The sequence below is a fragment of the Chiloscyllium plagiosum genome, unplaced genomic scaffold, assembly GCF_037043375.1.
Source record: "Chiloscyllium plagiosum isolate Xiang-an unplaced genomic scaffold, Cpla_swu_hap1 HiC_scaffold_19, whole genome shotgun sequence".
Classification (NCBI taxonomy): Eukaryota; Metazoa; Chordata; class Chondrichthyes; order Orectolobiformes; family Hemiscylliidae; genus Chiloscyllium; species Chiloscyllium plagiosum.
Genome location: NW_028270157.1, coordinates 20,486,343 through 20,500,451, shown reverse-complemented (window position 1 = coordinate 20,500,451; position 14,109 = coordinate 20,486,343). Strand labels below are relative to the sequence as shown.

The 14,109-nt window shown below is 40.3% G+C and overlaps 1 protein-coding gene across 4 annotated transcripts in view; it reads right to left on the bottom strand.

Annotated features, from left to right (window-relative positions):
• Window positions 1-3,542: 3,542 nt before the first annotated feature.
• The window catches only part of LOC122559779 (sodium-coupled monocarboxylate transporter 1-like), a 35,342-nt gene continuing 24,775 nt past the window's right edge, over window positions 3,543-14,109 (bottom strand). For 2 of the 4 annotated variants that reach the window (XM_043709792.2, XM_043709789.2), the window contains 5 exons: window positions 12,623-12,709; window positions 10,024-10,226; window positions 8,493-8,596; window positions 6,390-6,472; window positions 3,543-5,218 (listed from right to left, as the gene is read on the bottom strand). In XM_043709792.2, coding sequence (XP_043565727.2) covers window positions 5,138-5,218; window positions 6,390-6,472; window positions 8,493-8,596; window positions 10,024-10,226; window positions 12,623-12,709 — 558 coding nt within the window. In that variant the 3' untranslated portion in view covers window positions 3,543-5,137. The remainder of the gene's footprint in view (window positions 5,219-6,389; window positions 6,473-8,492; window positions 8,597-10,023; window positions 10,227-12,622; window positions 12,710-14,109) is intronic. The other 2 variants (XR_006314554.2, XM_043709790.2) reach the window with 2 other exon arrangements.

Here is a 14,109-nt window from a genome sequence, read left to right as displayed (position 1 = left end):
CAATACTGCACAGCAGAGCACACCAGCACCTTTCATTGCAATGTTGCTGCAGGACACATTGGGTGCAGAGACAAACATGGATTTGGCCAAAGTTAGGGTTAGAGGGTCTTCTCATTTTGCATTCTCAGCAATTACTGATCTTGCAACCATTTGGATGTTCATAGTGTCACAACCTTGCCCTAAATTTTTGCACTTCGCTCTTCAGTTAGAGCTTAAAGGATTTCAGCATTTTTGTATTGACTTGCATTTTAGTGTAGAGATGCAGCCAGGCAGCTTTGTTACGGTTGTCAGCAGTCATCAGTCAGAGGTGGACATGTTCCTCTATGGCATCATGCCACTTCCTTCTCTCAGGAGCAAGTGAGGACTGCAGCTGCAGGAATTAAGGGTTTATGCCCGAAATGTCGATTCTCCTGCTCCTCAGATGCTGTCTGACCTGCTGTGCTTTTCCAGCACTACGCTTGGCACATGCGAGAGATTGATGTCATGTGCCAGCAATTTGTGTGCAGCAATCCATTGGCCATGCCTCAAAGTCCAAGGGGTGTAGATCTCCGTCAAGGGGTCCCAGCACATTTACAGGCATAAGGGACTTGAACCTTATCGGAATCCGTGCTCTACCCTCTGAGAGGATGAGGACTCAAATGTTGGTCATCCCAGTGCACATTGTGGCTTTTACTGCCATTTTGTGTGCCTTTTTCTCCTGGATTAAGAGTAAGGGAGGGTTGAGTGAGATGAATGTGGTTGGTATAGCTGTAAGTGAGAGTAGGAGGAAATATGGTAAGGTGTCCCGAGGTAGTGACTAGGCAATGCAGAGGGCATACAAGGTTAGTTAGTGTGGGGGGAATTGGGTGACTTACAGGAGTGAGAGGAAAATGTTGCATTTGGTAATGTGTATGCGACAGTGATGGATAATGAGCCTTACAATATGGATACAATGGAAGAGTGTGAAACAATGAAGTACCCCAGAGTGAATGGTGGCTCTTGGCCTTGTGGAATGCTAAAGGTCATTGATTGTGATATATTTTGGCACATTCCTTTTGAACTGTGGAAACCGCACTGACATGAGAAGCAACCTTGGACCAGGGCGAATCCTCTAATGGCCTGGTCTCCACTGACAGCCCTGAGATAAGACGACAATCTCCCATTATGCGGTCCCTGAGGGCAAAGCAGGGACCCAATTTTCTTCTGTCTGACCCAGCTTGGGGAAATTTCTCCATCGATGTAGGGCAGTTTCAGACTGACAGCACTTGACTGAGTGCTCAGCTGGGCTTCAATAATAGCACAGGTGCCTGGAGATTATAGCAATGGCAAGTGCTTGTGGCGAGAGGGAGGATATGACCAGTAGGGCACCCTAGAAACATGGTGCATCTGCACTGAGGTGAGTTCAAGGCAGAAGTAATTCATACCAGGTTTCATTACAGACACGACAGTTATTTTCCAGTTAATAATAAACTCAGTCAGGTGAACCTCCTAAATAAGTTCCCTGATTGGGGCTGTTAATCTGGTCTGATCAAGGAGCCCTAGCTGACAGATATAAACTGTAGTGTGAGATTCTGTTCACTGAGTTAGCTCTGAGGGAGCTCCACATGTAAATAAAGGGTGACTGGTGATGGGATACCAGCCTCCGCAGAGTTAATTCAGTGGTGACGAGAGGAAAGCACTCCCCTGAAGAAATTCACTTGCAACAGTCATCTTTTGAGTCAGGGTAAGCGTTGCTTGCATCATGCTGTTATTTAGGAAGCTTAACTTATTTGACCTTGCTATCATCAGGCTGATTGAAGGGCTTTTGCCCGAAATGTCGATTTTCCTGCTCCTCGGATGCTGCCTGACCTGCTGTGCTTTTCCAGCACTGCTCTGATCTAAACTCTGGTTTCCAGCATCTGCAGTCCTCACTTTTGCCTATTGATTTAGAGTATCAACTCCAAGCCACCTCTAAAATCTGAGATGCTGTTGTTTTACTTGGCAATTTGAGAACCAGCAGATCGGTGTCAGGATTTTTGACTAAGTTAAGACGATTGGCAGAGGTAATGGACTTTAAGGGTTAAATCAATGAGATGTTGAGGCACCAGTTTGTATGTGGGATTAATGATGTAACTATGCAAATGCACCCTCCAGCTGAAGCCCAACTGAACATCGAGCAGGAACTACAACTAGTTTTATCATTGAGAAAACATGGCAAAGGTATGGGTTGCAGTGTATTCTGATGGAAGTGGGCACCCTCGCCAGTCTGAGCATGGGGAACATCATTCGAGTGTAGGCAATTTCATAGCATCACTCAGGACATATTCTGAAATGAGAGACTCGAGGTTGGCCCATAGCAAAACCCTAAAATGAGCCTTGGCCAAACGGTTATTTTTTCTTCTGGATCTGAGCCTGCAAGCCATTGTAGCTGCTGTCAGTTTGCAGACTCAACTAAGAGTCCCACTAGAACTAAATTGAGTAACAGAACTCTGGCTGGTATTCAGGATAGTGCACACCCTGGAAAATCTATCTACATCTGGTTTGGAACAGCTAAATTGCTTAGCAACATCCAAAACACAAAAAATCAACATCCGGTTAAATAGTCACCCAGTTCTAATGGATGTCTATACCAGTGTGGCTGTTTTAGTAACCGCAGAACCAATCTTTAGCAAAATTCACTCCAGTCCTGAAGTTTGTGCAATACCTTAGCTTGACTGAGAACCTATACCATGGAACCTTTATAGATTAAAGGTAAAACTTCAGTTCCAGTCTCTTCCAAGAAGCAGCTTGCTCAGTTACCACTGAAGAGGAGAATGAATTTATTCTGAGATGCTCCAGACTCAAACTGTATGTTACATAACCAAGGCAGGATGAGAAATCTGACCTGCTGCTAAAACCCCCAAGGGGGAGCTACAAGAAAAAGAACTGGCCTGTGTCCTTCAACTCCAAGGGGAAGAGATGTGATTGTACTGAGGTCAGCCAGATGGACCTCCAGAATTTGAGTTCCCTGATTGGACTAGATTAGACAGCCCCAATCAGGGAGCCCTGGTAAACAGAAAACCTGAAAGTTGGGCATCCTAACAATGAGAGTTGACTCTAATGGAAAGTCCTTGACTCGATGACAGGATACTGGCCTCAGTGGAGTTATTTCAGTAAAGTCACTTGAACAGATGACTGAGAAACGAAAGGATTATTAAACTACTATTATGTGACTTAAACTATATACCTTCAAAACCTTAAATACACACATTCATTTGCAAAAAAATATAAAAGACACACTGACAAATATTACGGGTGGAAAAATATTGAAGAACAAAATTCTGAAGATCAAAAGTCTAGATAATAAAGTTGGGCTAAAGTGTGTTTGTGTTCTTTTTAATTTTACCAATGATGCTAAAGATTGTCCATAAAGTGACAGACACTTGTAAAATGTCAATAGTTGAGGTGGACCAAGGTGTTTGTATTAAAATTAGAATTTGTGTTAGAATCTGAGACTTTCAATTTTCTGGTGCTGGGGCTTTGCACTTGTTGGTGCTCTTTGAGTCCCAGAGATGCTTAGACAAACTGCAGCCAGACCATTCAAGTCAGATAGTCTTTCTTTATTGCAAAGACTCCTGCTGTCACTCAGCCTCAAAGTATCATCTTGCTTTCAAAAGGTTGAAATTGTATTACACAGTTAAAATGTGCACACTCTATTTCCCTAAGCTGCAAAATTCACCTGGTATTTCAGCTATATACTGTTGCAGTATTTAACCTCCATTACAGTCCATGGTTCACAAAGGAAATGTGGATGTCTGCACTCGAGAAGTATAATGCCGGAAGAGAACTAATGCATCACCTCTTTCTAACGGTATAAAATATGTCCAGGAATCCATGAACCAGTCAGTCAGTTTAACCGCGATTATAAGAAAAATGATGAGATGCCTACTAAATGAGAGAGTACAAAAATATCTAGAAACCAACAATATAATAGTGAATAAGCAGTAAACATTTCAAAAGGGAAAATCATACTTGATCAACTTTGTTGAAGCTTAAAAGTTTACAAAAAGAGTAGACCAGGATAATTAGATGTAAACATCTAGATTTTTAAAAGGCTTTTGATAAGGCCCCTTGTAATGGACGAATCAATAAGTTTAAAACTAAGTTGGTATAGAACTTGAGTATTGTTGGGGAAAAAAAGACATTTTGTTTGTTTTAACCTTGTATTCATCAAGACACTTCATTAGAAATACCAAGGGGGAAACAATTTTTTTGCTATTCTAAGGATACCAATTAAGATAATCACAAGTATGCTATGCTGCAAGCCTGTGTACTGGAACCTGCTACTCTCAATGCAGATTCTCTGCAGACAATGTACACACCTGTTTCAACTTAAAACCGATAACAGCCATCCTCTGCTTCATTTCTCATGACAATACCTTAACCAATCAGAGTTGATCTGCCTTGGTTAACTGCCACACTTGTTTAAATGTAAATGTCAGTCAGTGTGTAACTGATATATTGTCCACATCTATGCTTCCATCAGAATTCTCTTGCCAACCAATCAGCATTCTTTTATGCAGTATGTAATTAAAAAATGTTTTTCCTTTAGTTTGGCACTTCTTGCACATCATCCTGATGGGTGCAAGATAAAACAAAAGCAAAATTGTTTTTCTTCAAAGTTTAAAGTTAAAGAAGCTAGAAGCAAGGGACAAGGAACTGGATAGCTCACTGGCTTCAAGAGGAAGAAAACAATTTAATTTGCTGAGTAGAAAACCCACTTTTGCTCTCCATAGATTAATAGAACTTTGTGATGGGTCAATTTGGAGAAGTTTTGTCTCAAAAGGAGTTGAAGTAATTATTAAGGAGAAGGTTTTGAGGGTGACAGAATCAGAAAATTGTTTCTTTTTAGGAAGACAGATTGGGGTCAACACTATCAGTTGAAGTAGAGTTTTTGCAGTGGGAGCATACACCGTGAATTGAGGCAAGGACAGCTTATGCCTGATTAGAGAGGAAAAATCACAAGTGTCATGAATGTGAACCAGTGAGTTCTAAAAGTCTGGATTTTCAGTGTTTCTATCGTGTAAAAGCAGAATGAGAGGGATGGCCATAATAAAGTAATCGTACATAGACTCTGGATCTGATGAACAAATTAGTTTTTCCTTGCCCTCTAGGTTTTTCTGTTCTCTCCGCAATCTGGTTACATGTGACTGAAGGCAAGGTTGTCGTTTCCAGTAACTCTGTTTTGGCAGGGTATTGACTCCATAACCTCAATTCCGTCCTAAAAAACATTGAGAACCAAATGATTAAATCCAATGTCCATAAATCTGCTCATCACGGTTATGAACTAGAAAATTGAAGACCGACCAAATAGAATCCAATAAAGAACATTATTTTTGTTTTTGATTTGTCTGCATTGCTGGCAATTTATTGAGCATTCCTAATTACCGTGAAGAGGATGATAATGAGCTACTGCCTTGAACCATTACAGTCCATGCGGTATAGGTAGAATGTCAGGTTAGAGTTTCAGAATTTTGACAGTGAATGAACAATGAATATAGTTCCAAGTAGGGATGGTGTGTGACTTAGAGGAACATGAAGGTGTTGGTACCTACACATGCCTCTACCACCCTTATCATTGTAAGTGGTAGAAGTCACTGTGTCTAAGAAACATGTGACGCTTGGCAACAAGTGTCCAAAGTTATGGATCAGGATGGCTTGTGTCAAATCACAAGAAATGTAGGTAAGTGTTTGATTCAACATCCTTGGTCTCTTGATCTTGATCAATCTCAGTAACCCTGCGCAGACAGTGTCCGATTCTGTAAATTGTTCTAATTGACCTGGTACCTGCATGAATTCAATATTTCAGCTCGATTGCTATCAATTGGCAGGTTGGTAAGGCACAAAAAGTGATAGAGTACAAAAATTAGTTTGCTGCAATGGTTTTCAGTCTTCATCGCATTGAAAATCCTGACTTCAGTCCTAACCACCATTTATCAGGGAAACACTAATGTAATTGCAAAAACTGTAACAAAAATAACTTGTTTTGAGTTGTCTTATTCCCACTCTCCTTTCTTCATGCTGTTTTTTTAATGTAAACAAAAGTCAACATACATATTCCTTGTATTGGTTTGATCTACAAGTTGTGAAAACAAAAAATGCTGGCGATCACAGCAGGTCAGGCAGTATCCATGGAGGGAAAGCAAGCTAGTGTTGAATCTAGATGACTCTTCTGATAAATGAGATGCTGCCTGATCTACTGTGATTCAGCACAGATTTCAACATCAGTAATTTGCTCCTACCTGCTCAGTTGTGATTTGCAGTTTCAAGAATGGAAACTTTGAGCCAATGCAATGCAAGACTGACCGAGAAATATGCAGGAGTAGGTATGTTGCACAGGACATCATGTGAAATGCATATTCAAGGAAACTTCATGAATGAGTGTTACTTACACCCCTGGAAGACGTGGGACAGTCGCAAAACAGATCTGTCCAGTTCAGCAGTAAGTCAGTGTCAATTTGAGATTTTCTCCCTCCTGTCAAAATATATTTTTTTAAGATTAGATTACTTACAGTGTGGAAACAGGCCCTTCGGCCCAACAAGTCCACACCAACCCTCCGAAGAGCAACCCACCCAGACCCATTCCCCCCTTCACCTAACACTATGGGCAATTTAGCATGGCCAATTCATCTAACCTGCACATCTTTGGACTGTGGGATGAAACCGGAGCACCCAGAGGAAACCCACGCAGACACGGGGAGGAAGTGCAAACTCCACACAGACAGTTGCACAAGGCAGGAATTGAATCCAGGTCTCTGGTACTGTGAGGCAGTAGTGCTAACCACTGTGCCACCCTGCTGCCATATTTATGAATGTTATGAAATGATCACAGAAAAAACCTGCTTCAGAAACTAAAGGCAGCCATACTTCATTAAGCACAGCCACTAAGTTTTTGTGTAATGTATGCCATGTGGGACTGTGTGTACTAATATTTGTCTCAGAATTGCACTTGAATCTGAACTGATTGTTGAACAATTGTTATTTATATAGCACCATTTATCTAATGGAACATCCCAAAGATAAAGTGTACTTTATCTGTCAAAATTTAACTTAGAGCCAAATGGGACTTTGAGTTTTGAGAGGAGTCTCTTAAGTTTATTTTAATTCTGAATTGATATAGGTTAGTATTGCTGGGAAAATCCAACACATTTGTCAGTTTTATCCTGAACTAACTTAAGATGGAATCTAACATTGATGTGTTTCTAATACCAAAAAATTGGGACCCCTACCCATCAGCTACTGTGATTTTTGATAGCAATATGCAATGCTGTACTTGTGAACTTATGGACAGAACATTTCAAAATGGAGCTTAATAGGACAGGTCAAATGAAGAAACTCCATCTGGACACCAAGAATAGATCAGACCATAGCAGTATTCACTTGCTTAGACAACTGGGATTCTTTGTCTAAACACCCATGTTAGATCAACTTAGCAATTTCCTCTTGAGACTTACAAATGTCAAAGATTTATACTTCTGAATATAAACTCGTGTGCTCTGAGCATAATATGAAAAGGCTGTTGTTTGATGTGCTGTCTTCTAGATAACCAGCTAAACTAAAACCACACCTGTCTCTTCAACTGAATGTTAGTAATACAGTAATAGTCTGAGGAGAGTCCCTTTAAAACATTAATTAGTTGCAAAGTGCATAAAAACCTTTATCAAAGTTGTTCATCGAAAATCTCTATAGATAGAAATTCTCACAGCTGTCTAGTTGCAGTTGCAAGGTCTGAGGGACATGAGTGCTGTGGTGAAGCAAAGCTTGTTCTCCTTAGAATGGCAAAGGATAAGAGGTGGTGGCGAAGAATAAGAGGTGATGTTCAAAATCATGAATGAATTATTTTGATAGAACACATGAGAGAGAATTGTTTCAAGTGGTGGAAAGATCTGAAACTGAGGGATGTGGACTTGAAGTGTTTGACAAAAGAACCAGAGGTAATATTATGTGAAACTTTAGAAATAAGAGCTGGAGTATACCATTCAGCTCTCTGGTCTGCTTGGCATTCAGTGATCATGGCGGACCTAACATAACTTCACTTTCCCAAAGAATCATGAAATCCCTTCACTTAGCATCCAAAAATTAATTGACTGTGTCTTGACTACACTAACTGAGCAAACACAATTCTACAGGGTAGAGAATTCTAAATTTGAATGAAGACTTTTCGCTTCACATCTGTCCTAAATGTCCGATGCCTTATTCCAAGACTGAGACCCTGTGTTCTAGATATCCCAGTCTGGAGTAAATAAAAACATTGCCTTAACACAGTGAGTTATGATCTAATAATAGTGATTTGATAATAATGTTTCAAACCGAAACAGATTCAATAATAACCAACTTTCGAAGCAGAATTGGATAAAGAATTAAAGGTGAAAGAAAGCGAGTCCATGAGGAACAGCAAACGAGAGGAATTAACTGGATAACCGAATAAAACAGCTTAATGGTCTCATTCTGTGCTATAAGAGTCAATGATCTATGGGAAAGTTAAACATATATACCTGTGAGTAAGCTGACGATTAGACCAACGATTATAACGATTAAAATTGCAAAGGTGCTTAAGTACAAGTAGGATAAAGAATACAAGGACATCACTGCTTCAGCTCTGTGAAATGAAAGGATTTCTCATTAAAATGTAACCTCATCATCAAGCAACCCTTATTGTGCAGTCTGGCTTTAAAGCCAAATAAGTGTTTTCTATTTTAAAATCTACTCTGTTTTTCACCTTCCTTATATTTTTGCAATCAACGGGTGAGAAACTTGCTTCCAGGTGATGTCATAATTACAATGGGTGTTACTGAGTATTCCAACATGGCAGCCTTGGTATCCCCTCTTATTTTAAACATCCCTGATAGGGGATTCCCATTGAGAACACACCCTTACCCCCTCCATTCCACACCAGTAACGGCATTGGGATCGGAAAAAATAAATCTAAACAAAGATTCATGAGCATCAAATCAGTATACACAACATCTGTGAAATGATATGAAGCTTTGGGACTGCACCACTCCCCATCTAGATTAAATTCCCAACAGTGTGGAAACAGGCCCTTTGACCCAACCAGTCCACACCAACCCTCCAAAGAGTAACCCTCCCAGACCCATTTCCCCTCTTACTAATGCCCCTAACACTATGGACAATTTAGCATAGCCAATTCACCTGACCTGCACATTTTTGGACTGTGGGAGGAAACCAGAGCACCCAGAGGAAACCCACGCAGACACAGGGAGAATGTACAAACTCCACACAGACAGACAGTCACCCGAGGCTGGAATCAAACCTGGGACCCTGGTACTGTGAGGCAGCAGTGCTAGCCGCTGAGTGGCCGTGCCACCCACAAGATGGAAATCTGCCTTCCTTATGCTGTCTGGCCTACATGTGACTCTAGCTCCACAGGAATGTGGTTTACTTTTAACTACCCTCAGAACAAACCACTGCGGTCAAGAGCAATTAGGAAAGGGCAACAAATGCTGGCCTTTGCCGGTGACTTCTACATCCCATTAAAGGACAATGAAAAGAAATTCTTAAACAATGCACCCTCTGATTGGAGGGAGCTCCTTGCATTCTTCCATGGATCTGACCAATAGTATCAGAAGGATAGTTATAAGAGTAAACATGCATTTTGACATTTTGTTTTCCATATATGTAAAGAAGGGGTAAAGACCTCAATGAAACTTTCTTGCTAAATTAGGTATCACAGAGCACAGCAGTGGATGTGCCTACTCTAAGAGATGACCATCATTGATAGGTATGTTTTGGTTTTGTCCCCATTGGTTTCTCACTGTTGTCCTATTGGAGGTTTGGAACAGTGTCAGTCTTATAGGTGTAATAATTTCTAAATTAGCATGCCAAGCATCAGCAATCTGAGCTATCCTGGAATGGATAGGTATAGAGGTCTAATATTTGTTCAGGTGGCTCGTCCTTAACAATACCACAATGACGTCCATTTAGTCGACAAGAGTTTAGATACATTTCCAGTGAACCAGATGGCTTTACCTTATCCTTGAGTTTCCATCTATAGTTTTTACAGACCTGTCTTTCCTGGATGTTTCAGAAAGAGTTGTCAGAAGGATAGTGGTCTCCCATGATGTCTCATTTCTTGACTGGCTGACATTACATCCACTAACGCTGAGGTTCAAAGGCATTGTTACCTCAGGGGGTGGTGGCCAGATCTGAGCTCCAATTCCAATCCATAAAGTAAATGCAAATCCAGAGATGAGTCCCACAATTCCACCCTACAGTGTAACAGAAAGATGATAGCTCAGATCAAATGAACTTAAGATGAAAGTTAGTAGAGAGCTTTATTAATCATCAGGCTTGGGTTATGTATGCGGAGTTGCTGGATACACGTGGGGCTAGGATAGATAGTGTTTCAGTCCCTTACTGAATTGGGGAGTGGACAGGAAAGTGGCCCAAGATCACCCATGATCGTAATGAATGGTGGAACTGGCCCATCTGGGACATCTACTCCTGTTTCAGGATTCACACCTGTAGTCCACCAGCACTTCTTTTTAATGAACTTTATCCAGGACTATCATTGAAAATTTGAAACTTCTGAAAAACAATCTCCTTTTAGCCTTCTCCTTCCCAAGGAAATCAGTTCCAACTTCTTCAATATATCCTCATCATTGAAGCTTCTCATCCCTGCAACCATCATGACCAGATCACGTTTTTGTAAGGTGGAGTGAGGGACAGATATTGGCCAGAACACTGGAGAAAATGCAATGCTCTTTATGCGAAATTGTGCCAAGGTCTCATCTGAAAGACAGACCTTTCAACAATACAGTGCTCCACCTCAGTACTGCACTGGAGTATCAACTTTGGGTTACATGTGGGATGGCCCTAGAATGAGACCCTTGTGATCCAGAGCCAAAGTGTTACCAACTGAGGCTGCTCCCTAATTCTTGCACTTAAATTCTTGTCCCTGGAAAGTTTAATTTATTTCTGATTGTAAACTTTCATTTCGTACATTGACTTCTGCCCCATTGCTTTAGGAGGAATTTCCATCAATTTTGAACCTCCAGCATTGTCCAACAAACATTTGGATGGAAATACAAATCAAAATGGGGTTGCAACACTAGAATAGGAGCAATGGATACAGGAGAAAGTCATTTAGCCTGTCTTATCATTGTTAGTTTACATTTGATCTATAAGTTAAGTCTTTTTACCTATCTTTTTCACTATCCCTTAATATTCAAAAGATGTCATAGGACATTTAGAGAGCATTAATAAGATTTGACAAAGCCAGCATCGGTTTATGAAGGCAAATCAGGTGCAACAAATCTACTGGAGTTTTCTGAGGATGTAACTAGTGGAATAGATAAGTGAGAACCAATGGATGTGGCATATTTAGACTTTCAGAAGACTTGATCAGGTGCATCATAAGAGGTTAGTGCACAAAGTTAAAGCACATGGTTTGAGGCAATATATTGTAATGAATTGAGAATTGGTTGCAGGAAACAGAGTGGGAAATTAAACTTGTGTAAAGATTTTTTACATAAATAGTCCAGAGAATCTGAATTTAACTCCCTTGGTGTTTTGAGAACTGAATTTAGTTTAACACCTGGAAACGAAAACAAAACTGATGTTAGATGAAATAAGCAATGACCCTGAAGCTGCTGGATCATTCTAAAATCTAATGTGAGGAAATGTGTCATTCTTATCTGGCTTGGCATGGTCTAGATTCCAATGCCACCGTGTTGACATTGTCTCTTCCAGCCTCCAGAAATGTCCCAGCAAAATCCTTAGTTATATGAGTGGCATTAAGATTCAGGGCTAATAAATGCCAGTCTGCGAGCAGCTTATTTGGTTATTGCTCGCAGCACCAAATGTAGAAATGGATTAAAAATAGCTACAGGACTGTGAGAGCTAAACAAAACTCAAAACAATCGGTCTTTATTATCAAAGAAACTGCATGCAGAGTGGCTAAACTTGGAAAAGAGAGAGAGCCGACCACAGCTCTGACTCTCCCCTACAAGTTCGCACTTATAGAGAGAAAAGCAGGAATCTTTATATTTAAAACTTATTAATAGCTATCAATAACTAGAGGTTAGTCATCCATTAAACCTGTACACTGAATTATGATCGGTGTTATTACTTCCAAGGTTTATCATATTGACATCCCGAAACCTTGTGCCACATACATCACCTCATAATATCATCTTTGTTGGGTGCTCAGAGGATTTTGTGGAATGTCCTTATCTAGACTTAGTCAGTATCCAAGAATTTATGTGGAGCCAGCTAATTAAACTGTGCCGAGGTCTACCGAGGTTAAAGAATTTACGTGGACTTAACCTCAGCAGGACTTGACGTAGGTTAGCAATGCTTTGACCTTTGTTAACTTGTGTTACATCCATGGATTGGCCAGTTTTCCCATCATGCAACTATTTGTTTCATACAATTCCACATGATCAAAAGCATCCAATTCCTGAGAATCAATAGGGAAAGGATTTTCTTGGCTGCAAGTCAAATGTGGGATTGGACTAGAATTTCTCAAGTGGTGTAGATTTGATGTTAAAAGTTGAGAGTTCATTATTAATTGCAAGACTGCACGCAAACCACAGCTAAGGAAGAATTGCCACATGATGGAGCTGTATCCTAAGTCTCTTATCCAACAGCAAGTCATACTCACAATGCAATTGGCCCAGGAAAACAGAATGCCTAAAGTGAAAAGTCCCAAGATTGGTCCTCCAACAATTCCAAAAATACTGAGAGCTGCCTGTAAAAGTAAGGACACAGAGGAGGTCAAGTACTTAGAAGCAAATATTTGTTGAGAAAACAATGAGTCTTGCTTCTCAGAGGAATCTTTCCCATTGTCAGGACACCCCACTCCTGCTTTACAGCCAATTACAGATGTGCTCTCCTAAAATGAGCAGATTGGGACCAAGGTCTTGCAGGATTCAGGATTTTGCCAGATTTCTGGCCAATCCTGGGCCAAGTGTCTCTTATGGAATGAACCAGTGTGCAAGTGGCAAAACAGATAACAAGTCTGGCACAACATAGCACCAAGCTGAATTGTCCAAGTATGTTTTTTTTCACAGGGTAAAATAAAATGATGTATGGCACATTATAAAGAAGTTCAGTTTTTGGGCAAGTCACGTTTTTAGATAACCATTTTGAGGGACTATACCAAAACATGGAATGTACTATTTTGAAACCAACACTCTAGATCAACTCCTTCAGGAAGGTAATTGTTGGCAAAGGCTATATCCCATAAAAGACAGCCTCCACAATTTTCTTTCTACTCCATTCTCCCCATCAACATATCCTTCTGTGCCTCTTACCCATATTTTTATCTCACTCTCTCTTAAATATCTTTGTGATGTTTACCTTCATTACTCCTTTCAGTGGTGACTTTCTCCTGAATTCCCTGTTGGCTTTAAGAGTTGACTGCCTGTTTTTCTTAAATCCTTCAAGGATGTGGGCATCACTTGAAGGCCAGCATTTGTTACCCAGCCCTAGTTGTCTTTATGCTAAGCTAGACTAGGCTTGTTGGACCATGTCAGAAAGCATTGAGAGTCAACCACATCGCAATCAGTCTGGAGTCACGCATAGGCCAGACCAGGTAAGGATGACAGATTTCCTTCCCTAAAGTATATGAGTGTATTTGATGGGTTTTTAGCAACAATCAATGATAGCTTTGATAGTCACTATTACTGACAGTAGCCTAATATTCCAAATTGACTAACAAGCAGCTGAGGTCTCCCAGAGAGCGAGCTAAGTGAAGGATTTATCAAAAACTGCTTAACTTTTAATTTTTAACTTTGTTCCTTTATTTTTCTAGTTTATATTAAGAATGTTTACTTATTTCTTTATTTTTCTATTTAATCTATGAAGGTAATGCTTAACTTTTTTAACTTTGGTAAAAGAGACAAAGTTTTTTTGTACCTAAGATGGCAACATTGAACACTTTACACTGTACTCCTGTACTTGGATACATGTGACAATAAAGTCTAAATCTCAATTCCACCATCTAGCATTGTGCAGTTTGAGGCTGTGTCCCTAGAGCTTTAGCCTAGGCCTCTGGATAACTAGTTCAGGTATAGTGCCATCTAACCACCATGACCCTCGTCCCACTGTACACATCACTATTCAAAACCAGTTTTCCAATTATCTAGT